We start from the raw sequence: 24,469 nt of genomic DNA on the forward strand, positions 1-24,469 counted from the left end.
GTGGGTTATCATCAGCGTTCAGCTGGCTCCTGGGCCATGGTCCCAGCAGCACAGCCCTGGCAGGGCTCTTCCCAGCTGGCACAAGGGCAGCCTGTGTCCAGCCCTGCCTCTGGAGCAGGCTCCTGCCACAGCAGCTCCTCTCCGGACAGGCAGCCAACAGGGAGGCGGAACTGGCATCATCATGCTTGTGCCTCCCTGCTGGGAGCCAGGTTGGGGCATCTCCCACCCCACGGACACCTGGAAGCTGGTGAGTTCTGGCTGGCAGAGCAGGATAGCAAACTCTCAGGTCTGAGCATCTGCAAGGAAAGGTTATTCCTGCTCACCAGTTGCCACCTCAGCAGTGAGCCTGGTGCTGCAGCTTTTGACCCTCATGACCCAGCTGCAAGTCCCAAGGCAAAGGCAGGGCAGAGCAGATGGATTTGCTTTTTGGTATTTCCTAAATTAGTTATAAATTGTCAATCATTTCTGTAATCCCACATGACAAAAGGATGTCTGGTGGGAAACCACAAGTACTTCTGTGAGGCAGAAGCACCAGCTCCACTCCAGAAATACCTTTGGGCAGGTGTGAGTGGCCATGCACATGTGGCTGTCCACTCCAGCCACCCACTCCCAACATTTCTGATGCCCCAGGATCTTCCCTGCTCCCTCCCTCGTTGTGGCTGTCCCTCACCTGTCCTTTGGCTCCCCAGACCCCGGGGCAGGTGTGCAGACCCCCACCCCACACAGCACAGGCACACTAGGATGCTGCAGCAGCTTTCCCTGATGCCAGAGAACAAACCCCCACTCCTGGGCAGCTCTGGTTATAAATGTGTGATTTTAAGTAAAGTTTTTCTACAAATAATCTTGTGTGCATGCATTCAAAAATTAATGGACAAATACATTTTCAGGGCTTACATGGCCAATCTAGCAAGCTACTGGGAAGTCTTTGCATTACTGGAGTTAGCAAAGAAGCTGCCATAAGGTTTTCTGATATGCTTATGCATGTAATAAGAGCTACTTCATTTCTCTGCTAGTTCTGATTATTATTGTTATCTACTTTTACCAAAGAAGGTTGCAATTTTAGATTATACCTTAGTAATCACAAGAGACATTTCCCCTAATATTAATCTGATCTAAGATATGATAAGTCCCTGTGCAGGCAGCAGTAGTCTGCTGAATTACAGACCTATGTATACCACCGTGTTGCACATTTATGACTATTTCCCCACCTTCCACCCCATTACCTGTTTCTGCTGGGGCTGTTCCTAGAGAGCCAATCTGCCCAGCCACCACGGAGAAAATGGGCCAGAGTCTGCAGGAAAGCAGGTTTCTGCCCAGATGACAGATTGGGGGACCAGAGGGGTCTGCCCAGGGACAGCAGAAGGGTGCTGGTCCTGGTAACTTCTCAGTGACACAGAGGGGAGCTTTGTGCCCCAGAGAGCAGCACGCAGGGACCCCAGCTTCCCCCTGTGCAACATCAAGCACTTGGGAACCCCAGATGTGCACTTGGATACAAGGTCATCAACATCAAGGGGGCCTTTGGGGGTCTCTAACCAGCCCCGGGCTCCCAGTGGGGTCAGCTGTGGGCTCAGACCAGTTTGCTCACAGCTGGGTCCCACTGGAAACCCTCAGGGGACAGAGCACAGCCTCTCTGGGGAGCCCACCCCAGTGCTGGGTGGTCCTCACAGTGATGCCTGGGCACCATAGCACCCACAGGACACGGAGCACTGGCAGCACTCGTGTACCAGTGCCTGGGCACATGCAGGGGACACGCATGGCACAGCTTCCCCCGACACGTGGGCACGCAGACCCACAGGGACATCAGCATCCCCTCGTACACGGGTCCCCATACAATACCCGTGCGCAAGGACACAGGGACGCATGCCCAGGCAGGCAGGCACCCGGCACCCACCCACGCGTGCACACGGGGGCACACGCACAGCCTTGCACCTCCCACCCACACCTTGCACACGCGTGGAGACACCCACCCCCCAGCGCACCAGCACACAGACACACCCCCGCACCCCGCACCCAGCGCGGGCGGACGCGCCGCCCCCCCCCCCCCGCAGCACCGGGCAGCACCGGCGGGTGACGCAGCCGCCCCTGGGCACATAAGGGACGATGCAGGCGGGGACACCGGGGTAGCCTGGCATCCTTACCGGGCACCAGCACCGGGGAGCTGGGCGCGGAGGCGGTGGGCGCTGAGGGTGCTGCCCACCCCCGAAGCAGCGTGGCGGAGGGGGCCGGGGGAGCGGGACGGCGCCCACGCCACAGCCCCCGTTCCCCGCGGGGTTCCCGCAGCCCCACCGCACCGGACCCTGCGCCCCCCCGGCCGGGGGGTGCAGCAGGGAGGAACGAGGCTGCAGCCGCGCTGGGACCCTCCGGCAGCACCGCGGACCCCGACCGGCGAGGGGACGGAGGTGAGAACCGGCACGGGAGCGGCTCCGCAAGGAGCCTGGGGGCTGCCCGAGGGGAGGGGGCCGGGGGCAGCCCACGGACGCAGCTCCAGGGAGGGGGTCGGGCGGTGCACTTAGAGCAGGTCCCAGAGCTGCAGGATCCCCACGTCCCCTGGCGCACGAAGGGCAGGGGCCGGTGGGGAAGGGCAGAGCCCACCACGGGGGAGGCTTTTGGGGAGACCTGATGAGCAAGGGCTGCCAAGAGCTGCAGAGCGAGCTAGCGGGCAGGCTCCCCCCCCCCCCCCCCCCCCCGGACCCCTGGCAGGAGGGGATGCTTCAGGGAAGGGCTGGCCATGGCCAGAGGAACAGAAACTGCTGCTCACAGCTGGACAGGCAGCAAAGCGCAATGGGAGCATGGGGTAAGCAGGTGGCAGGGTCCTGGGACATGCTGGCTGGTCTGTTTCTGTGCCTCTGATGCTTCCATGGTGCTGGGCATCTGCTGGTCCCCCCAGCACAGCTCTGAGCTGCTACCTCCACCTTGCGCATGGAGCCCACCAGGTCCCTGAGCTGCAGGGGAGGGATGTTGTTCCTCAAGGACACAGGTAGCAGGGCCACGAGGCACTCGGGGTGCATATCATGGCTATGGGGTGATGCACAGGAGTCTTACCTGGTGTCATTTCCTACAGCCAGCCTGCCAGGCGGTGGCAGGAGGCACTTGCCAGCAGCGGCAATGCCTGTTGATCCTCCTGAGCCAGTCCTGCTGCAGAGACTGCTGTGAGTGGAAGCTGCTCTTACAGCACTCTCCTACACAAGTGGCTCACATCACCATTAAGCAGCTCGGGGTTAGAGACAGCATGACCACAACTGCTTCACATTTCCTTCAGCAGTGAGGAAGCAAAGATTGTGGCTCCAGCCCAAGAAGCCATGGGAGATGCTCACACTGTCTCTAGCAGGCTCGATGTTATAGCTCGAGAGACCTAGAAGACATGGTGGAAACCATCTCAGCATGAGGACCATTCCGATTTCTCTGGCACTTGGTGAAATCAGCTGCATCCAGGCAAAAATCAGCATGGCTACCAGAGAAGCGGAGCTGGAAGAGAGCAAGGCAAGATGAACCAAGACATGCTACTGGGAAGCAGCAAGAGCAGGGCTGCTCTGCCAAGGGAGATGAGCCGTAAGCTGAGGATAACACCTCATCATCAGGGCAGGGACAAGTCAGTGACAGGTCCCATCAGCAGTGATCCTCAGGCCAAGGCGAGAAGGCAAGCCAAGTCCCAGGTCAGCAAGGGAAGGCCAATGAACAAGTCCATCTGACAGGGATGGATGGAGCCTTAGGCACCTTCACAGGTCAAGCCAGGACTGGGGTTCTGGGCCTGCATTTAAATAGAGCCCCCAGCCCAGGGGCAGAGGGAGGGAGAGTGGGTGGCTGAGGGTCTCAGCTGAAGCTGGTCAGGGCAATTAAGGGCAATTGGTGCACTCAGGGCTCTGGCAGCTGCATCCTCTGGCACATCTAGAACAGATGAAGGTCAGAGGCTACAATGCTGATAGAGAAAAATACAGTGTCTCCTAAAAATGAGGCTGTTGAGAAGGGGCCAGTGCCAATATGTAAATGCACGGTAAGGCTGTGAGAATGCAGGGCTGAGGCACCTCCCAGCTGGCAGAGATCAGCCCTTTCTCCCCAGGACATCCCTGAGGAGAACAAGCCTCTCCTCCCACTGCCACTCACCTGCCTGGCACCCCGGGCACCCGTGAGCAGCAGGAGACCCGGGGTGCTGGGGGCTGTGGTGCTGCACGTGGGCAAGGGGGAGGCTTTGGAGGGGCTCCTAGTACCATGGGGTGGGGGGGATGTGGTCAGAGAGGCCATGGGATATGGGGCAGCACCAAGAGCGCGACACTCCCAGGAAGGCAAGGCAGAGGGGAGAGCCAGGGCTGAGGAACAAGCCTCACCTCTCCTTCATGGTTCCTTTCACAGCTGCCGGCTGATGCTGTCTTTGCCCACCAGTAAGCAGCAGCCGGTGCCATGGATGAGGTGACGGAGCTGGAGATGGAGGGGAACTCCCTCTTGAAGGCAGTGTGGCTCGGGCGGCTCCGGCTCACCCGGCTGCTGCTGGAAGGGGGGGCTTACATCAATGAGAGCAATGAGAAAGGGGAGACTGCCCTGATGGTGGCCTGCATCACCAAGCACGTCGACCAGCAGAGCATTAACAAGGCCAAGATGGTGAAGTACCTGCTGGACAATAGAGCTGACCCCAACATCCAGGACAAGTCTGGGAAAACAGCCCTCATGCATGCCTGTATCCGTGGTGCAGGGGGGGACGTGGTGTCCCTGCTGCTGGAGAACGGGGCAGACCCCAGCTTGGAGGACCACTCGGGAGCATCTGCTTTGGTCCACGCCATCAATGCTGATGACAAGGATGTGCTGCAGCACCTCCTGAATGCCTGCAAAGCCAAAGGGAAGGAGGTGATCATTATCACCATGGACAAATCGGCCTCTGGCACCAAGGCCACCAAGCAGTACCTGAACGTTCCCCCCTCACTGGAGTTCAAGGAGAGGACCCCCCCTGAGGCATGCACAGCACCTTCCAGCGCCCACATGAAAACTCCTGTCTCGGCACCTTCCCCTGCTGAGAAGGAGAGCGGCACCTTTGGGTCACACCCCAGGGACAGCCCCTCTGCCAGGGCTGCTGACGAGCCATCCTCCCCAGGCCAGAGAGCTGGTGCAGCCAGGAGAGCCCGCCTGCCCCAGCTGAAGCGGCTGCGATCGGAGCCATGGGGTCTGGTCGCACCCTCGGTGCTGGCAGCCTCTGCGCACCGTGACGACACGCGGGTCTGCATGGACGATGAGGTGATCATGGGCATTGGTGACCTTTCGCTCTCCAAAAAGGCTCCCCTTGCCCGGAGTGGCAGCAGCAAGAGCAAGGACCCCTCTCTCTTCCCCCCAGTAGACGAAGAGTCTCTGAGGACGTTGCCAGCGCCGGGGCCATTGGCGAGGAAAACAGCCTATGAGAAGAACCAGGCCACCCATCAGCGCCTGCCCCGAAGGAGCACAGTCCCTGAAGACCTGGAGAGCATCGGCTCCGCTGCCAACGGCTCAGCCGCAGCGATGGACACGCTGTACTGGCGGAGGCTGGGCGCTGAGCACTACGACTGCGATCCCCAGCTCTCCAGCGGCCCAGCTGAGGTGGGGAAGGTGCCGTCGGAGAGGAGGAAGCTCAGCGGGTCCCACTTGGCTTTGCTGGATGGCTCACGGGAGTCCCTGGATAGCATCGCTGGCACATCACCTGGGACTGTCCGGCGCCGACCGCCCGGCTTGCTGGAGAGGCGAGGGTCCGGGACCCTGCTGCTGGACCACATCTCCCACACGAGGCCAGGATATCTGCCCCCCCTGAATGTGAACCCCAACCCCCCAATCCCTGACATCGGCTCCAACACCAAAACCTCCTCCCCGCTCGCTGCTGGTTTGAAGTCCCTGGTGCCCATCGCCCCCAGCTCGCCCAGACGGGGTGACTTGAGATCCAAAAGGAAGCTTCTCCGGAGACACTCCATGCAAGCGGAGCAGATGTGGCAGCTCTCTGATTTTGAGGAAATAGTGGCCCAGTAGCCATGTCACCATTTACTTCCCAGTAAGGTCACCATACCAGTGCTGTCCCTGCAGAAACGTGACGTTCCCACATGGAGCAGTTGCCTGGCTCCAGGGAAGTGCTGGTGACCATGGGGGTCAGACCTGTGCCCAGGGGCTGAATCAGGAGGTTCCTGCTCCTGCTTGCCAAAGCTGTGAGGAGAGCCTGGGCCTCCAGCCCAAAGAACCGAAGTCTCTCTTGTACTTTTCATTCACTGCTGGACCTTTCCCCAGGGGCGACTACCTGAGAGATCGATCCCAGACCATCTGAGATTGTCAGGCTTCATGCAAAGGCTCCTGCTTGGAGTTCACTTATTCCTTGCTATTTACAATCTGCTTTTCTTCCATCCTGCTCATTCTGACGCAGAAACCCATCTGGAGCCCCACGCCAGTGAGCCATGGGGCTGATGTGTTTGTGAAGTGCCTACCAGGAAGGAAAGGAGCTTGATGCTGCGCAGCATTGGAAGATCAGAAAACCACCCTCCCTGGCAATTGAATGTATTGGTACCCTCACTGTGCTGGAGAGGGAGACAATTCTCCACCTCAGAGATTTCCAAGCACTTTGAAACTCCAGAGGCTGAGCTAACCCCGTTGCTGCTGCAACCTGGTGCCTTCAGTGGGCCTGGACTGGGAACAGGTTTGTCTCTGTCTCTGAAGTGACCAAGATTCAGGAGCATTTCCCACTATACCGAGCAACTCCAAGCACTGAATTCCTGGGTGGGGAAGGCTGCCAGCTTGGTCTGCACAGGAAACCTCTGCCAATGATGGGGGAGCAAGGATGCCAAGTTGCCAAGGGTGGCACGTGGTGAGCGTCAGGGGTTCATCCCAGCAGGGTGAAGCTGCAGGAATAGCACCGCAGCCAGGTCACCCCTCTCCTGCTGACCCTGCTGCAGCAGCAGCCCTGTGGGGCCAAAGCAGAGCTGAGGCAGGGGGAGCACGCAGGTGGGAGGAGGGGGCAGCCACAGGATGGCTCTGCATGGTGTTGGTGTCTGCCGCACCTCTCTGCATGGCACTGTCCTGATGCAGCCTGAGTCCAAGCCAGCAAACGCGTCTGCTTGGCTGGAGGTGGGGGTGCGAGCACCGTTCCTTCCCCGGTGCCCAGGAACGGGGTGCCCGGTGCCGCAGCCCACAGCCGTGCAGCACCCTGCCATGGGACTGGGCCCGCACCGGCAGCACGCGGCAGCTGCACAGGACCAGGGCAGCGAGACCGTGCACCGCAGGCCCCCTCCCACCCGCACGGCCCCAGCCTCAGGCAGGCACAGCTGGCGGTGGGGAGCACTCCTCACCCCACACTCGGCTGGGGCTGTAGGCTGTATGTGTGTCGTAGCTGCCGTCAGCCGCCGCCAAACCCACCGCATGGAACCGGCTGCACGGAGAGAAACCAGCCCACGGCCCCGTGCCACTGCCTGGGCAAGCGTTTCGGATTTGCAGCATGCCCCAAACACTGTGCCAAGCACCAACAGCTCCCCCGTGTTTATTCAGTCTCACCTGGGATATGCCGCATCTGCCAGCTGCACAAGGAACCCATCTCAGTAGCCCCCGCCTCAAAGTTACTAGCCAACATGGTGTATCAGACTGCTCCAGCGAGCAAGCGGCAGATGTTGGATTCTGCCCTCGCCTCGATCAGCCCAGCACACGTTCCCGTCCGTCCTTCCGAAGCGGCTGCCAACCAGCGGGTCCCTTGCCCTGGGCATTAGCCACCTTTCTCCAGGCTGCTGCAAAACTTGGCGCAGCTCCTGCACAAAGCAGCACTGCATTTTGGCTTGAACTGCGCAGGAACATTCTCTGAAAGTGCATTTGAGATTTAAATATGCTATTTAGAGCAGAGGTGGGCTTATATTTTTACAGCCTTAAAAGTTTATACTCTCTGTAGGTCAGATGTCTTATAGATTGAATTTCAGGCATATTTTCCCTGTAACAGTGATGTTTGTCTTCTGTTTTCGTGTGGAATTTTCAAGCCCGTAGTTCACCTTTTCAATTCATTTCTAAACACTCGATATTTTGTGGTTTGCTTTTTTTTTTTAAGCAATATTTGACACTTTAGCCAGCCGTCGGAGGCCGGTGCCTTGCAGAGCGCGGGTCACCTGTTAGGATCTTCCCGCGTTGGAGCGGGGAAGGCAAGCAGCGGGAATATTTTAATGCATGTATTTAAACGAGCGCGTGTGCGTACAGCGGGAGCAGGCGGGCCCGGGGGGTGACGTCATGTAACAGCAATACAGGCTTGTGACGTTACCGCTGCCTTAATGAAGAGCTCGGAGTCGGCCTGAGCCACCGAGGGGTCCCGCGGCACCGGCCCCCCTCCCCCCGCGCCCCACGCTGCGGCTGCCGGGACGCCCGGCCCCGGGGGCGGGCAGGCAGCGGGGCCGCCCCCAGCGGAAGCGCTGCCGGTGCCGGCGGAGCCACGTCAGGGGGCCGGGATGCGGGGAGGGACGCGGGCAGGGATGATGCGGGGCGGCGGGATGCGGGGCGGGATGCTGGTGCTGGTGCTGCTGTGGGCGCTGCGGGCCGGCGGCACCGAGCTGACCTTCGAGCTGCCCGACAGCGACAAGCAGTGCTTCCACCAGGAGCTGGAGCGCGGCCTCAAGTTCACGCTGGACTACCAGGTACTGCCCTGCTGCCCCCCTGCCTGTACCCCTGCCCCCGGCCCCGTGCCCCTGCCCCTGCTTCTGCCCAGCGCCTGCTGCCCCTGCCCCCAGCCCTGTGCCCCCCTGCCTGCACCCCTGACCCTGCTTCTGCCTGGCACCCCCTGCCTGTACACCTGCCCCCATGTCCCTGCCTCTGCTCTTTGCCCATACCCCCAGCCCTGTGGCCCTATGCCCCGGACCCTGCTCATGCCCAGCACCTGCTGCCCCTGCCTCCAGCCCTGTGCCCCCCTGCCTGCACCCCTGCCCCTGCTTCTGCCCATCGCCCCTTGCCTGTACCCCCAGCCCCATGCCCATGCACGTGCCTTTGTGCCCAGCACTCACTGCCCCTTCCCCCAGCCCTGTGCCCATGCCCCTGCCACTGCCCATGGCCCACTGCCCACGCCTCTGCCCCTGCTTGTGCCCATTGACCTCTGCCTGTGCCCCCAGCCCTGTGCCCCCTGCTGTACTCCTGCCCCAGCTTGTGCCCATCGCCATCAGCCTGTACCTCCGTGCTCCTGCCGTGCCCTGCCCCAGGCAGGGCTGCAGCTGCCCCTCTCCCATGCACCTCCCAGCTCCCCCCGCGCCACACCGGGTGCATTCCCAGCCCTGGCCCCATGCCTGGCAGTGCCTGCCTCAGAGCCAGTACTAGGATCTGCCCACAGCAGCCATGGGAGCCTCTGACCTGGGCCATCAGGGCTGTCCCCCTTTCCAGGCACCCCGCTTGAGCTGTGGGCACCCTCCTTGAGCTGCTGGCACCGTGGGGCACCGCTTCCGCGGGGATCCCCCAGCCTGGGCCCCCATCCCATGGCAGGCAGCCGTGGGCATGGTGCCTGCCCGTTGCGGGCACGGCTGTGCACGCAGGCATGGGGCCAGGCAGAGCTGCTCCATCGGGGAGGGAGGCTCTCGCCACGTGGTTTGGCAAGTGCCACCTGCATTTCCTTGCCCAGGTGATTACCGGGGGACACTACGATGTAGACTGCTATGTGGAGGATCCCAACGGCAGGACGATCTACAAGGAAACCAAGAAGCAATACGACAGCTTCCCGCACCGTACTGAAGTCAAGGGCGTCTACACCTTCTGCTTCAGCAATGAGTTCTCCACCTTCTCCCACAAAACCGTCTACTTCGACTTCCAGGTGGGCGACGAACCACCGATCCTGCCTGACATGAGCAACCGCGTCACTGCGCTGACACAGGTGGGTGACTGCACGCTGCCACCAGAGGAAGGTCCTGCCGCGCTCCCGCTTGTGGCCAAACGGCCCTGCAGGATGGCAGCTGGGGGCTCGTCTCCCTTCCCCTCTGCCAAATGCAGAAGTGCCAACCACCAGCCAACCGTCCTGCCACACACATGCCACATCCTCCTCCTGGTGGCGGGCAGGGAGGGTCGGGGAGGGCTGCACTGGGTCTGAACCTCCCTGGCCTGAGCACCTAGTTTCCATCCCACGCAAGGGAAGCGCAGCAAGGTTCTTTCCATCCTTTGGTGTGAGCCTGCAGGGATGGCTGTGCCCTGGGCTGTGCTACCCCCAGCACCTCGGCAGGGCTCTCGGCTGTGCCCCAGGACTCACAGCAGGCTTCCGACACTGGACAGTCTCCAGCATTGCCCCTAAACTGCTCTAAGGTCAGGGGTGGCAGAGACCTGCCACCGGCTCTCGGGTGCCCCAGCACAGTCCTCAGCTTCCTTGGCCGTGAGCATCGGGCCCAAGCTGTGCTGCATCAGGAGTGATGGAGCATGTTTGTCTCCCTAGATGGAGTCCGCCTGTGTCACCATCCACGAGGCTCTGAACACGGTGATCGACTCCCAGACTCACTACCGCCTGCGGGAAGCACAGGACCGGAGCAGAGCTGAAGACCTCAACGGCCGGGTCTCATATTGGTCGGTCGGGGAAACCCTCATCCTCTTTGTGGTCAGCATTGGGCAAGTGATGCTGCTTAAAAGCTTCTTCACTGAGAAGAGACCCGGCAGCGGCGTGGCCAGCACCTAGAGCCACAGCTGTTTGGTGCCCGAACTGCGAGGGGGAGCAAGCCGTGTTCTCCTGGGTCATGCTTTACCTCCATTTTCTGCAAGGTGCTGCCATGGGGAGGTGGTTGGGTGGGAGCAGGGGATGACACGATGCTGCTGAGCCAGGTGGAATATGGTCACCCCTGTGCGAGCATCCCCCGGCAAATCTTCCCAGCATCACCTCCCACTTTGCCATCTCCTGCCCTGTGGCCCCGTCCCCTCGCCTGGCCGGTCTGTCCCTACTCACCAGCTCCACTGGGGAAGTGGGTGGGTGTGCTGGACCAGCATCAACACTGGCCCCTTGTCCGACATCTGATGCACCTTCCGAGCCCGATGTGACTGCAAGGTGCAGCCCAGCATCTGTCAAGGCCATGTGCTGCCCACACACACCAAGCGGGACAGGGAGCTCTGCCCAGGCCAGCGAGGGGATGGGGCAATGCGGACCCACCCAGTGCCCACCTCCCGAGCACTCCTGCACCAAGCCAAGTGCTGTTAGCCCAGCAGAGAGCTGCCCTGTGGGCTGCGGGCTCTGCCTGCAGGCAGAGGGGTGGGCACAGCCCCTCCTTTTTCCCCCAGGGCAGGCAGGGTGCTCCCCACAGCTGGGCCAAAGCTGGCAGCAGCATCCCAGGAGCTGCTGGATCAAAAACAGAGGCAAAGTTTCAGCAGGGGCTTTTTGTCTCGTGCTTTACATTGCTTTGCAAGCCCCTGTCCTCACAGCAAAGCATTTCCCAGGCCTTTCTCTGCTGCAGGAGCAAGTAGCTTGCCCTGTACAGGATGGTATTTTCATACTTGCAGGAGTCCATGCCTGGGGTTTGGTCTCCGGCGCATCCCGCTGTGCCCAGCAGACAGTGGGAGTGGGCACAGCTCAGCCCCACCTGTGCTGAGGAAGCCCCGTCCTTGCCCTAGCAGCATCAAGGACCCCCCATGCCCCTGGGACTGTGGCCCCAGTCCATGGAGCCCCACAAAACAGAGACCCATGTGAGAGCCCTTGGGAGACCACCCTGTGCCAGACCCCAGGGAGACCAACATGCCAACCACTGCCACCAGCCCTCGAGCGGGCACAGGATCAATCCTCTGGAGCCGGAGCAGCACCACTGGCATTTTACTTTGCCACTTCGTAATAAACCCCTGCGACCATGGTTCATGCTGCCATTATTGGGATGGACAGCCAAGTATGGCCACTGTCACTGCTGAGCTGGCTGTTCCTGCCTCGTCGGGCACTTTGCCCCCCACCAGCACTCCAGAGACAGGCTTGGCACCCACTGGGGTGATGCCTGTCTCCCCCCTGGCTCTCGGCAGACCCCTGCACAAGACATTTTGGTGCAGCCAGTTAGGGCAGCCCTCCCCTCCTGCCTGCCTGCCCCACTGCCTGCAGCCCTGCTACACACCAGCTGAGTGTGCTTCTGGTGCAGGACCAGATACCAGAGCTAGAGAGACCCCCCAGCTCCCCTGGCCACCCCTCTGCTGATGCAGCCAGCTCATACACAGGCTGTGCTGTCAGTGGGGGCTTCCCCAGAGCTATGGGCAAACCCCTAGGGCTGGGTCCTGCCTGGAAGCAGGGGCTGAAGGGGGCAAATGAGCCCAGTGACCTATCACAGCAAAGCAGGGACCCCCGGATGGATGCTGTCTGGAGTCGGCCTCTTGATTCAGTCTTGGCTCCAGCAAACCCCATTCTGCTGTAACCCTTCCCCGAGACTGGGGGGACACCAGAGTATTCCTGTGAGCCATTCGCCCTGCTGCTGGCATTGCTTCTGGTGCCATACTGACTGCTCCAAGGCACGGTGGGGAGCAAGAGGCCCAGGGCTGCAGCCCCCTTCCCACCTCCCCAGCCTCTCTCAGCCCCACCAGCTATGCCAGCTCCCACAGCAGCGCTGGCCTTGGGGCAGTTGCTGTGCAGCTGGGAGCAGCTGGGCCCCCGTGCCTCGCAACGACCTTCGGCAGGAGCTGAGCGCTCCCGTTTTGAGCGGAGCCACCAGCGGGTGCAAGGCTGCTGCAGGCAGCGTGACACCCTGGGACTGCTGCCAGCAGGGACCAGCCCGGCGGGGACAAACAGCCACTGCAGAGAGGGCAGCACCCAGCCCTGGCCAGCATGCAGGATGCTTTTGGATCTGCCCCCCTGTGGGGACCCTGGGAGCACCCCACGGTGGGGACAGGAGCAGCCAGGACTGGCTCCAGGTCAGTCACCCCTCCAGCCTGTCCCCAGCAGTGCTGGATCTGAGGACCCCAGCCCCGCTCATGACCAGGAACCCAGGCAGGACAGGAGGTGGCTGTGGGACACTTTATTGCTGGGCTGGACTGTGCTCCAGCAGCTGTGCAGGTCTTGGCATGCACAGAGGGGGGATGAGGGGGGCACCCACGCCAGCCCCACCACCCGCAGAGGCACTTTGGGGTGCAGGAAGAGAGCAGCAGTGACCCAGTCCCTGCCAGACCTGTCCTGCCCTCACTGTCCTGCCACCGGTCCCCTCGCGCCCGCAGCTTCAGTGCCCACTGAGCACTGGGCCGTGGCCGTGCTGGTGTCACAGGGAGCTGCTCTGGCAGGAGCCGGTGGTGCCAGGAGGCACCTGCCACCCCCGTGTGCCCGGGATGCCCCGCTTGGGTGGCAGGGAGGAGGCCGAGCAGCGGAAGGAGCCCGTGGCCGGGGAGGACGGCTGGGGCTCAGGGCCATGCCCGCAGGGGCAGCCCCAGCCCCTCTGGAAAGGGATGGTGAAGAGCCCGTAGGTGATGGGGTCCAGGCATGCGTTGAAGAGACCAAAGATGAAGAGGATGTGGGTGAGGGCTGGCGAGACCCTTTTCTCCATGGCCCGTGGGCAGAACCAGTACCACAGCCCCAGCAGGTAGTAGGGGGTCCAGCAGAGGATGAAGGAGGAGACGATGACCAGGCTCATCTTCAGCATGCGCAGCCGTGCCCGCGGGATGTTGTTCCTGGAGCAGTGCAGTGACATGTCCCGGGAGGAGACTGGGGGGGGGGGCGGGGCATGGCGCATGAGTGGGGGACACTTAGCCTGGCTGGGGCAGGAACTCCATGCTCCACAGGAGGGCTGGGGGGTCCCTGCACAGCCCCAGCTAGGGCTCCCCCCTTCTCCCTCCTTCCCAGGGTCCCTGCAGACACCCCCCCCCTGGTATGGGGACGGGGCAGCCTGGTGCCCAGGCACTCACAGAGGCTGGAGCCCATGCGCCGGGAGATCTCCAGGAGGATGCGTGTGTAGCAGCAGACCATGATGAGCAGCGGCAGCAGGAAGAGGCAGGTGAAGCCGAGCATGTTGTAGAGGGTCTCATGCCAGGGCTGGGGGAAGCTGCCCCGCGTGGTGCACTGGGTGAAGTTGTGGGGAGGGCGGAGGGTGACCGTGTGGAAGAGGAACAGCTGGAAGCAGAGCAGAGGTGGGATGGCAGCCCCCTCCCCAGGGGCTCTGTGCCTCCCAAAAGCAGATCCTGAGCCAGGGACCACTGGAGCCACAGGGTCAGATGCTGTTCATGGGATCCCCAGCCACCCCTGCACCAGACCCCACCCCCAGGGGGATGGGGCGCACAGTGGGGAGGGGGCCAGAGCTGGGTGGAGGGGGCATGCTGCCACGGCCCCTCCTTCACTGCTGTTTCTGCTCCAAGCCTTCTCCAACCCGATTGCACAGGGCTGGCAGCAGCACCAGCCCTGGCAGCGACCCCAGATGGTGTGGCTGGGGACCCTGGGAGCCAGCACAGAAGCTGGGTGGGCGTCTGCCACGGGGCATGGAGCCTGAGAGGAGCCCCGAGATGAGTACCTGTGGCACCGAGAGCCCCGCGCTGAGGAGCCAAGCGACATAAAGCATGATGCGGTTCCTCCTCCGGGCGCGGGCAATGGCCAGCGGGTGCAGGATGGCAGCCTGCCGGTCCAGGCTGATGACGACGGTGATGAAGGCGGAGGCGTACATGGCCAGCAGCCGGAGGTACATGAGGAGGCGGCAGGCCAGGTCACCTGCCCGCCACTGCAGTGTGATGTTCCAGATGGCATCCAGCGGCATCACTGCCACCGTCACCAGCAGGTCAGCGACAGCCAGGTGCAACAGCAGCAGGTGGATGTGGGAGCGCCGGCTGCCCCGCCGGCCCCCCGCCGCCCGCAACACTGCCAGGTTGCAGCTGGCAGAGAGGGCGAAGAGGACCAAGGTGACAGCCACGCGGGCCTGGGCAGCGGGGGAGAAGGTGGGCAGCTGCAGGGGCTCCTCGCCGCCCTCCGCCTGCGGGCTCCAGGCACAGCCCTGCTCGCGGGGGGACAGGTTGCCGGGGGGCTCCGCACTGGTGTTCCCCACTGCAGGGCCTGGGTCCAGGTGGTCCCTTCCTGCCACAATAGGCAGACAGGCAGCAGCAGCCTGGCCAGAGGGAGCCCTGGGGTGGGGGCTCCAAGGGGGGACAGGTCATGCTTAGCATAGGAGGTCCCATCCCCTGGTGCGCTGCTCCCTACCCAGGGCCATGGTGCCTGCACCACAACCCTAGCCCAGCTCACTGCCTTCAGCTGCTCCCTGCATCCCCGCTGCACCCCCAGAGCCACCCCACACCCTACAGAGCTACGAGGGTCCTCGGCACCAAGCAGGGCAGAGGGGGACAGGCTCAGCTAGCCCCAACCCACCACCCAGCCCAGGCCATTCCCGCTGTCCATCCACACCGGAGCATCCCTTGTGGCCCTGCACGGGAACACACACCCTCCCAGCCCAATGTCAGAGCCCCCGGGGGACCAGGCGCCCCATTCCCCCCTCCACCTCACCTCCAGCCAGGGTGTCCTGCCCAGCACCACCCAGCTGGGCCATGCCAGGGCTCACGCTGCTGTGTGTCTGTGCTGAGGGCTCCTGCATCTGCGTCGTGCCAGGTGGCAGCGAGCCGGCAGGGGCCAGAGAAAGAGGGGAAGCAGGGCAGGTACCGCTACAGCACTGGTGCCTGCAGCCACCTCCGCGCCTGCCGCTGGGCCACACTCAGCAGGCAGCCGGTGGGGTGCCCTTGGTAGCTCAGGTTGCTCCTTGACGTAGCCAGTCCGCTTGGAACGGCTTGGTCCTTCACCCCGCACCACCCACACACACACGTAAACATGCACCGTGCTCACACACAGGTACACACACAGAGACACGTAAGTGTGCACAGTGCTCACACACAGACACACACAGACATGTAAGTGTGCACAGCACTCACACACAAACATGTAAGTGGGCACAACACTCACACACAGACACAGAAACACACGCACAGACTCAAATGCATCTTCTTGCTGATGCACGTGCAGATGCACACAGGCATGTACACATGCACACACAGCTCTGCCCTGACATCTCTGTCCCTCTCCCCCCACCCCCAGGCAGGCATCTGTCCCCTTCTGCCTGCTCCAGCTGCACTGGCTCATCCCAAATCCCATCCTAACAGCACGCAGGACTGGTGTGGGCCATGCTCAGCACCTTGTACTTGTTCCTGTACCAGGAACCCCACCTGGGTCAGCCCCCAGTAGCAGCAGGGCCAGGGAACTGGGGCAGAGGGAGATGCCCCACAGCCATGGGACAGAGCCCACCAGCCAGAGCATCCCCCAGGCCAAGGGAAGGAGCTGCCTCAGCCCAGGTGGGTGCTGCAGCCTTCCTTCCCCGGGACTGGGCATTGGGGTGCATCATTTGGGGGGGCTAAAAGACCCACAGACCCCTTCTTCTAGCCCTGCCTCTGCCAGCTGCTCCCCCAGACCGTGGATGTCCCTGCAGCTGGAGCATGTCCCCACAGCTAGAGCGTTTCCCCAAGTCCCTTGAGCCCTGGATGGGGGGAAGCTGCAGTCTGGGGGAAGGCAGGGGGGCTGCTTTGCATCTCAAAGGATTCAGCCTCCCTGCCAGAGGGAATTAACATTATTAGCAAGTCATTTCACAGATAAGAGGGGCTCATTAGCTCTGCAGACCCCCTGCCCCAGAGTCCCCGGAGTGGGCGGAGAAGGCCCCCCCCCCCCGCCCTGTACATTAGCACCCGGCTGTCAGGTCCCACCATAATGGACTCTCCAGATCCCAGCCGGCCATGGGCCCCCACACCCTGCAGCTAGCCACGCAGGCGGCTGGGGGGCAGAGGGCCCCCATCTTCAGCCTCCCCACACACTCCCCTCCACCTGCTGGGTCCCCAGCCCAAGGGGGTCAGCCCCAGCCCCACACCAGAGCCCTCCCCTATTGTTGGACCCCAGTTACCCACATTGAACCCTGCACCGTGGGGGCTCACACAGGCACCAGCACAGGGACAGGCAATGCTCAGCTCTCACCGAGCACCAGGGCCAGATCCGGAGGGTGCTGGTGACCCCCACACACCCCCAGCCGTGGGACAGGCCCTGGGGCAGGAGGTGTCTCTCCCAATACCTCCCTGCAATTGCTTTCCCAGATGCTGTCCAGCTGCCCCGCAGCTGCGTGTCACCATCCCCAGCCCCTGCAGCTCAGCAAGGCGGTGCTGGATGCGTGCCGGAGCCCCTGCCCACGCCTGGCAGGGTGCCCATGGCTTGCCCTGCTGCAGAGCCAGAGTTTCACCAGCTCAGCCATCCTCCCCCAGCCCCAAACCCACTCCCGAAGCTGACGCGATGGCCAGGGCATGCTGAGCCCCATCCCATGCCCAGGAATAGCCACGGTGACACATGGCACAGGGGTTTATTTATGTACAGTCCCAGCCACCTCAGCACGTCCAGTGCAGCTCCAGGCTCACACAAGAGGCAGGTCACCCCCACCATCTCCCAGCTGTCCAGGGGGGGACACGCATCCCCCAGGCTGCAGGCATCCGGACGGTGCGTTGTGGGGCTGTGCGGCACCAGGTCCTCCGGCACCAGGAGCTGGGGGCTCATCGGGGTCAGTCCTGAGGCTGTGGCGGGAGCAGAGCCTCCAAGAGAGAGAGCAGGTCTGCAGAGAGGTCCTGGGGGGAGCAGAGGGTGGGTGAGATACTGATGGGCCAGGGCAGGGGTCCAGGGCAGGTCCAGGGTCTTGGGGAGTGCAGGAACAGGGACTGGCAAAGCCCACCTGCCAGGATCATCCTGGTCAGGGACAAGCAGGACCAGGGCGTCAGGTCTGTCCCAAGTGATGGGACCCCAATAAACACAAAGGAAGGTGGTGACACCAGGGGTGACCAGAGCAGCCCAAAGGATCCATATGCACCAGCTGCAAGGAGGAGGGGGGGCACCTCTCTGTTCCCAACCCCAAACAAGGCTGTTGTTACCCCCAAAAGCGGTCCCCGCACTACCCCAGCCAAGGGGGCTCCGAGCGCACCAGAGTGGGGTGAGCCCCTCCCCCATGCCAGCCCCATGCTGGGGCCACCTCGGCTCACCCCGATCCCTGCCAGCACACGTACCTGGGTGACTGTCCCTGCGTCCACAAACTCCGGCAGCATCAGCTCAGCATCCAGCAGGGGGTCTCCGGGGAGGTCCGAGGGGGCACCTGCCCCTGCGCCGTGAGGGGAGAGCCAGGAGGTCACGTTGGAGTCGACAACCCCGTGCAGCTGCGGGGGGGTCCCTGTTGCAGGGATGTAGGGGGGCAACCCCCAGGCCTCCATCCCCACCTCGGGAACTCCAAGCACCTCAGGGGGGGTCCCCGCAGCAGGGCCACAGGGAGGTGACCCCCAGGGCCCTGGCTCCATGCCGGGAGCCCCGTGCAGCTCCAGGGGGGTCCCCACCGTGGCAGGTGACCCCCAGCCCACAGTGCCGGGGGGCGAAGCATCCCGCAGGGCCGGGGCTGGTGTGTGCAGGCGGGGGGCTGGGGGCTGGCAGCACCCCAGGCCCTGGGGGCAGAGGGGGCAGTGCCGGGGGGCTGCCCCCCGCCGCCGGGCCAGCACCTCCTCGCTGAGCCCCAGCAGGGCTGAGAGGTGGGCGATGTAGCGGATGGCGAGGCGCAGGGTCTCGATCTTGGTGAGGGTCTGCCCGGCGGGTGCCAGCGCGGGTGGCAGGTAGTGCCGCAGCCGCAGCAGCGCCTGTGCCAGCCGGCGCATCCGCAGCTTCTCTCGCTCGCTGGCGCTCTGCCGCGGGCCCCCCGGCCCCGTGCCCCGAATCCCCCTCCTGCCCCCGGGGCCGCCCCGCAGGCAGGGGTCAGCGGGGCTGCGGCAGGGTGCCTGGGCAGCGGCGGGGGAGGAAAGGCCACAGGAGTCGGGTGAGGGTGCGGGCGAGCTGCTGCTGTAGCCCTCAGGGTCCGGGGGTCCGCGGCAGCCCCAGTCCTGCAGCAGGGCCGTGGCAGGGAGTGGGAGGCCGGGGGCTGCCGAGCGGGCCATGGCTGCGGGGCTGTGTGCTGGCGTCCCCCGGCCGCCCTGGCTTTATGCAGGGCCAGAGGTGTGAAGTGGCACCTTCGTGGCCGGCATCAGCATCACTTCAAAGGCCAGGGGGGGCTGAGGGCAGCCAACTTTGAACACGCGGGTGACGAATTTTACCCCAGCGGTGTGAGGCTGCTCTGCGCTGCCCACCCCCAGCAGCCATCACCCCCCCACGCCATCCTGAGGATGGGGCTTGGGCCCCACGTGGGGGGCTGCGTTGGGGTGTGCAGTGAGGGTGCCAGTGGGGTTGGTAGCAAGGCCTTCAGCTGGGGCTGCCGAGGGGGGCTGTTGCAATGGGGGTCTGCAGCGGAGTCTGCAGCAGGGTCTGCTGTGGGGTCCCACATGGGGTCTGCAGTGCGGTCTGCGTGGGATCTGCTGTGGGGTCCACTATGGGGTCCACAGCGGGGTCTACAGTGTGGGCTGAAGTGTGGGCTGCTGTGGGGTCCCACATGGGGTCTGCAGCAGGGTCCGCTGTGGGATCTGCAGTGGGGTTTGCAGTGGGGTCTGCAGTGGTGTCCACAGCGGGGTCTGCAGCAGGGTGCAAGCTGCAGCAGTGCCAGCTCCGGGTGTCCCCGTGTCGTCCCCCCCCGCAGCCTGGCTGCAGCCAGCACCCCCGGTGCCCAGCTTGGCTCCGCGGGACACCGCGCCCGGTGCGGGGGGGCACGGCCCGCCCTGCCTCCGCCGGGCCCCGCTAACGGCGCCCGCCGCTGCCCGCCCCGTGCCCGGCCGCCCGCTGAGCCCGGCGCGGAGCCGCGGCCGCAGCCCGGTGCCGGCGGGGGCGGCGGAGGGGCGGCCCGGGCGAGGCTGGGAGGGGCCCCCCCGCCGCGTTCCCAGGCCCCGCAGGTGTCGGTGCCGGCGGGTGCGAAGGTTTCCAGGGAAACCCGGGATGGGAAGGAAAACCCATCAGGGCGCGGGCGGGGGGCTGGGGCGGCGGGGCGGCAGCGCTGCGCCTCGGAGTACGGGACACACCCCCCCCCGGTACCGGGTGTGCGCAGCCCCGGGGCACGGCGGTGGGCACAGGACCCCCAAACTGGGTGTGTGCAGCCCTGAGGGTACAGTGGGGGGCTCAGAACCTCCCCATACTGGCTGTGCTTGGGACCTCCCTAAAGTGGCTGTGCTCGGGACTCCCTCATACTGGGTGTACAGTGCTCCAGGGGTACATGGTGAGCACAGGACACCCACATACCAGCTGTGCTCAGGACCCCCCTAAACTGGCTGTGCTCAGGACCCCCCGTACTGGGTGTGCAAAGCCACAGGGGTACAGCAGTGGACACAGGATCCCCCTATACCAGCTGTGCTCCAGACCCCCTCTTACCAGGTGTGCATAGCCCCTCTGCTGTCTCAGGCACCAGACACAGGGCACAGAGCTGGCAGAGGGGCACGGACCTGGGCACGGTGCCCACAGTGGGGTGCAGACCCCCCCGCCGGGGAAGTGCTGGTGACAGGTGGGTGCGCCAGCATCTCATGGCTCATGGCCATGTGTTTCCTGGTGGTCACATGAAGCTTGTTCAGTTTCCCTTGGGAGATGATGAGATAAATTCTGCTTATTGCTCACCACCGGCCAAGCGCTCCAGCCATCCTTGCCACGCTCACCAGAGCTGGGTTCAGCCCCAGTCGCACCAGCGCTGCGGGGAGCCTGGGCAGGGGCATTGCCAGCGTTTCATTCGTGCAGGTGTCGCACAGCCCTGGGTGTCCAGCAGTGCAGGGACAGGGTGGTGACCTGCCACCATCCCTTCCTGCCACGGCACCCACTGCTGCTCAGGGCCACATGCACCCCAAGGTGTCACTCCACAGCCCAGCCCCCAGCGGAGCCCTCCTCCTGGCACCCACACAGCTGCCCAGGCACCATGAGGATACTGGCATCTGAACTGGCCGTTCCCCCCCTGGCAGATGTTGCAGGCATGGCAGAAAATCACCACAGTTAATTGCTATTAATCCCCTCTGCCCTCTTGCTGGAAGGAGTGCCATGCCAGAGTGCAAGGTCCGAGAGCATGGGTGCTGACCAGGACCCGCAGCACGTCTCTGGGTGCGCAGGCATCTGACACCATCCCAAAGCCCACCTCTGGGGCTGGGGGCTGCTGCGGGGGTCCAGCGGCAGCCTGGCCCTGGGAGCGTGGCAGGCTGCTCTGCGAGGTGCTGTGCACCCAACAGCACAGCCTGGGGCATGGCCGCTTCCCTGCACATCCCCCAGTTCTGCCCCAGCCCCGCTCCGCCCCATCCCCAGGCCCCCTCCTGGGTCTCATTAGCTGATGAGCTCCCGGGTAATGAGTTCTGCGGCCCTGCTGGGCAGCCGCTTCCCACCTCCCTCTGTGTTTAGACAAGTGCTGGAGCACGGCTGGGCCGTGACAGCACTGGCCATGGGGTCAGAGCCCCCCGAGGGGGAGCCCACAGCCCCTCACCCCTCAGAGGAGATGGGGTCCCCCCACGTCCCTCCAGCCCATATTGATGGAGCGTGGGCCATGGGGTGGACACGGTGACGGCACTGGGATGGAGCTCAGCTGCAGGGCTGCTGACAGTGCTGCTGGCCAAAGCTGGCCAAAGCCCTCCCCAGGCGGTCAGTGCCCAGCTCAGACTGGTGCCTCCCAGAGCAGCCATCCCTCCCACTGAAGGGGTCCCATGCCAGGACACCCCACAGCTCGCCTTGGACCCCCCATCCCTGCTCCAGCACCTCCTGGGGGTGAGACATCTGCACGGCCCTTGGCCCTGGCTGTGCACTCTTGTACCTCCAGCCAGAAGTGGGGCAGCTGGCAGGGATGGTGCACAGGGCTGTGCCCGGCACCGGGGTGAGTGCCATGACAGCGTCCCAGCAAACAGCCCTCTGCAGCTAGGAGCACTGCCCACCCCAGAGCTGGGCAAGCAGATGCCTCCCCCCTGCTTCTGCTGCACCCCCCAGCCCACGCATGCAGGCAGGGTCCCCTGCCCTAAAGAGCACCCTAAAGAGCTTAGCATCCCCCCACGGTACTGCCCACTGCCTTGGGGGACCCTGACTCCCAGCCTGGGGTTTGCGCTGGCTGGATGAGCAGTACAGGGAGCCACAGCTCCATGCAGGGGAGGCACAGCCCAGTGGGTCCCCACAAACACTCAGGCTGTGCCTCCAGCTTCTCCAGAGCACAGTGGGAGCTCAGAGAGCCGGGGCTGCATCCCATGGGATCAGGGAGACCGAGGCAGCATGGCCAGGTTGTCTCCTGGCACACTAGACCCACTGCCAGCGCGTCCCTGCATCCCCCTGTCCTTCAGGGCGGTTGGGTTGAGCTGGGAGCACACCAGGACTCCTGGCCCTAGGTCTGGGGGCTGTGCAGAGGGCAGGGGAGGTGTGGGGACACTGTTGGGTGTCAGGGCTGGTGGCTCAGGGTCCCAGCACTGGAAGGTCAAGTTCCTGCTGCCCACTGCAGTGCAGCTGGCCCAGCAAAGCCACCGTGTGGGGTGGTGCAGGCTCTGGCAGGGCTGGTAGGCACGTTAGCATCTCTCATGGCCGTGTGAATTGATCCCTGCACACTTCCCAGCGCTGGGCAGCGCCAATTAAGGGTCAGAGGAGTCAGAACTGACACCTCTGCAAATGGGCCCAGCATTCCCAGGCTCCTGGCTGGCCCCAGCCTGGCTCTGTAGGTTTTGACACCTCCAGGTGGTCGCAAAGGTGTCACCTCGCACCCCAGCCCCACATAAAGCTGGGGCTGCCCGGGCACCCCCAGATGCAAGCAGCAGAGCAGACCCTGGCCATGGCTGGACCCCCAGCCCCACTCCTTCTCTGGGGTCTCCAGCCTTCGGCGGGCCATGCCCTGCTCCAGGACCGGGCCAGGGGGCTCGCCAACGCCACCTCCCCAACGCCTTCTGCAGAGCCACCGGGCATGTCCCCATGTCCCCCGCGGGGCCGGCAGCTGGGGTCTGGGGGCCGGCGGGGTGGTGGGGCTGAGCCAGGGCGGTGCGGGGGGCCGGGGGGCCCGCGGCAGAGCGCCAGCGAGCGAGAGAAGCTGCGGATGCGCCGGCTGGCACAGGCGCTGCTGCGGCTGCGGCACTACCTGCCACCCGCGCTGGCACCCGCCGGGCAGACCCTCACCAAGATCGAGACCCTGCGCCTCGCCATCCGCTACATCGCCCACCTCTCAGCCCTGCTGGGGCTCAGCGAGGAGGTGCTGGCCCGGCGGCGGGGGGCAGCCCCCCGGCACTGCCCCCTCTGCCCCCAGGGCCTGGGGTGCTGCCAGCCCCCAGCCCCCCGCCTGCACACACCAGCCCCGGCCCTGCGGGATGCTTCGCCCCCCGGCACTGTGGGCTGGGGGTCACCTGCCGCGGTGGGGACCCCCCTGGAGCTGCACGGGGCTCCCGGCATGGAGCCAGGGCCCTGGGGGTCACCTCCCTGTGGCCCTGCTGCGGGGACCCCCCCTGAGGTGCTTGGAGTTCCCGAGGTGGGGATGGAGGCCTGGGGGTTGCCCCCCTACATCCCTGCAACAGGGACCCCCCCGCAGCTGCACAGGACCCCTGGCTCCATCTCAAGGTCCTGGTCATCAGCGCTTTGCAGCCTTGGAGCGGTGACCCCCCTGGAGCCACCCTGGCGATGCTCCACAGCCACAGGCACTGGGACGGCTTCCTCCTGCTGCTTGGAGCCTGCAGCCCCCCACCAGCCTCCCAGGGCAGGACTGACGGACACAGGGCACCCTGGGACCCCTGCGCATGGCTCCCAGCTGCCTGCGCACTGCCAGGTACCCTCAGCCCCAGCCCAGCCCCTGTTCCTGCACCCCCCAGGCTGGGGGACACCCTGGGGATGGGTGGGAAGAAGGGGTGGATGCTCCTCGCGTGGTGTGGGCAGGGCTGCACCCACAAATCCCACTGCATGCCATGTCTGCATGGGCTGGGGGGCACAGCATGATGTGTGGGGAGCCAGAGAGCCAGCCCAGGCACGGGGTGCGGGGCACGGGGTGCAGGGCAGGGGGAAAGGTGCCATCCCACAGCCTAACACAACTCTTTCCACATAGCTTGGCAGCCCACCAGCCCCAGACAGGCTTGTCTCCCCAGCCCCCCAGGCAGCCCCCGTCCTGCCCAGCTGCACCCCAGCACAGCACTGGGGCAACTGGAGCTGATCCCACACCCCCAGCTGCGGAGGCCATGTGGGGCCGGTGGCACAGCCCCGTTGCAGAGCCACGCAGGATGGACACCGGCAAAGGGCTCCTCATTAAAGCTGCCATGCACCACTGTTCTCCGACTCATTACTGCAGGACCCGCTCGCTGTGCCCCAGCATGGGCAGGGTTGGGGGCCCAGGGCACCCCACAGGCTGGCACCCCCCTGCACACACAGCCAGCTGGGGGCTCAGCAACCCCTACCAGCCCAGCCCACAGCCCAAAGATGTCCCAGAGCTAGGGTGACAGAGGGACTCACCACCCAGGGGGCTTCACCAGCCCCACTGACCCCTGGAAGGGCAGCTCCCACCCACCCCCAGTCCCATCCCTTCTCTGTGCCCAAATCCCCCACACAGGTTTGGGACCAGGACTTCAGAAACACCCTCGTGCTGCTGGGACCGTCCAGTTCCATCCCTTCAAGGACCTGGGTAGCCCATGGGGACAGTCCCTGGGGGGCTGGCTGCTGGCACCCCATCCCGCCCGGCATGGC

The 24,469-nt window shown here is 64.2% G+C and overlaps 5 protein-coding genes across 5 annotated transcripts; 3 read left to right on the forward strand and 2 right to left on the reverse strand.

Annotated features, from left to right (window-relative positions):
• Positions 1 to 3,265: 3,265 nt before the first annotated feature.
• ANKRD34C (ankyrin repeat domain 34C) lies at positions 3,266 to 7,972 on the forward strand. Its single transcript, XM_056347458.1, has 2 exons — positions 3,266 to 3,653; positions 4,348 to 7,972. The coding sequence occupies exon 2, from the start codon at positions 4,396 to 4,398 to the stop codon at positions 5,974 to 5,976; it is 1,581 nt and encodes a 526-aa protein (XP_056203433.1). The 5' UTR covers positions 3,266 to 3,653; positions 4,348 to 4,395; the 3' UTR covers positions 5,977 to 7,972.
• A 259-nt stretch (positions 7,973 to 8,231) lies between these two features.
• On the forward strand, positions 8,232 to 11,756 carry TMED3 (transmembrane p24 trafficking protein 3). Its single transcript, XM_056347460.1, has 3 exons — positions 8,232 to 8,597; positions 9,566 to 9,814; positions 10,364 to 11,756. Exons 1-3 carry the CDS (start codon positions 8,412 to 8,414, stop codon positions 10,598 to 10,600), a joined length of 672 nt encoding a protein of 223 aa, XP_056203435.1. The 5' UTR covers positions 8,232 to 8,411; the 3' UTR covers positions 10,601 to 11,756.
• A 1,377-nt stretch (positions 11,757 to 13,133) lies between these two features.
• On the reverse strand, positions 13,134 to 15,059 carry LOC130152998 (gonadotropin-releasing hormone II receptor-like). Its single transcript, XM_056347389.1, has 4 exons — positions 15,050 to 15,059; positions 14,373 to 14,926; positions 13,774 to 13,978; positions 13,134 to 13,573 (listed from the first exon to the last, which is right to left on the reverse strand). The coding sequence occupies exons 1-4, from the start codon at positions 15,057 to 15,059 to the stop codon at positions 13,134 to 13,136; spliced, it is 1,209 nt and encodes a 402-aa protein (XP_056203364.1).
• Positions 15,060 to 17,359: 2,300 nt separating this feature from the next.
• Positions 17,360 to 18,831, reverse strand: LOC130152999 (mesoderm posterior protein 1-like). Its single transcript, XM_056347390.1, has 2 exons — positions 17,923 to 18,831; positions 17,360 to 17,490 (listed from the first exon to the last, which is right to left on the reverse strand). The coding sequence occupies exons 1-2, from the start codon at positions 18,829 to 18,831 to the stop codon at positions 17,428 to 17,430; spliced, it is 972 nt and encodes a 323-aa protein (XP_056203365.1). The 3' UTR covers positions 17,360 to 17,427.
• A 3,728-nt stretch (positions 18,832 to 22,559) lies between these two features.
• Positions 22,560 to 24,220, forward strand: LOC130153000 (mesoderm posterior protein 1-like). The gene is made up of 2 exons (XM_056347391.1): positions 22,560 to 23,564; positions 24,158 to 24,220. The coding sequence occupies exons 1-2, from the start codon at positions 22,560 to 22,562 to the stop codon at positions 24,218 to 24,220; spliced, it is 1,068 nt and encodes a 355-aa protein (XP_056203366.1).
• The last annotated feature ends 249 nt before the right edge of the window (positions 24,221 to 24,469 follow it).

Source organism: Falco biarmicus, chromosome 7 (genome assembly GCF_023638135.1).
Source record: "Falco biarmicus isolate bFalBia1 chromosome 7, bFalBia1.pri, whole genome shotgun sequence".
Taxonomy (NCBI): domain Eukaryota; kingdom Metazoa; phylum Chordata; class Aves; order Falconiformes; family Falconidae; genus Falco; species Falco biarmicus.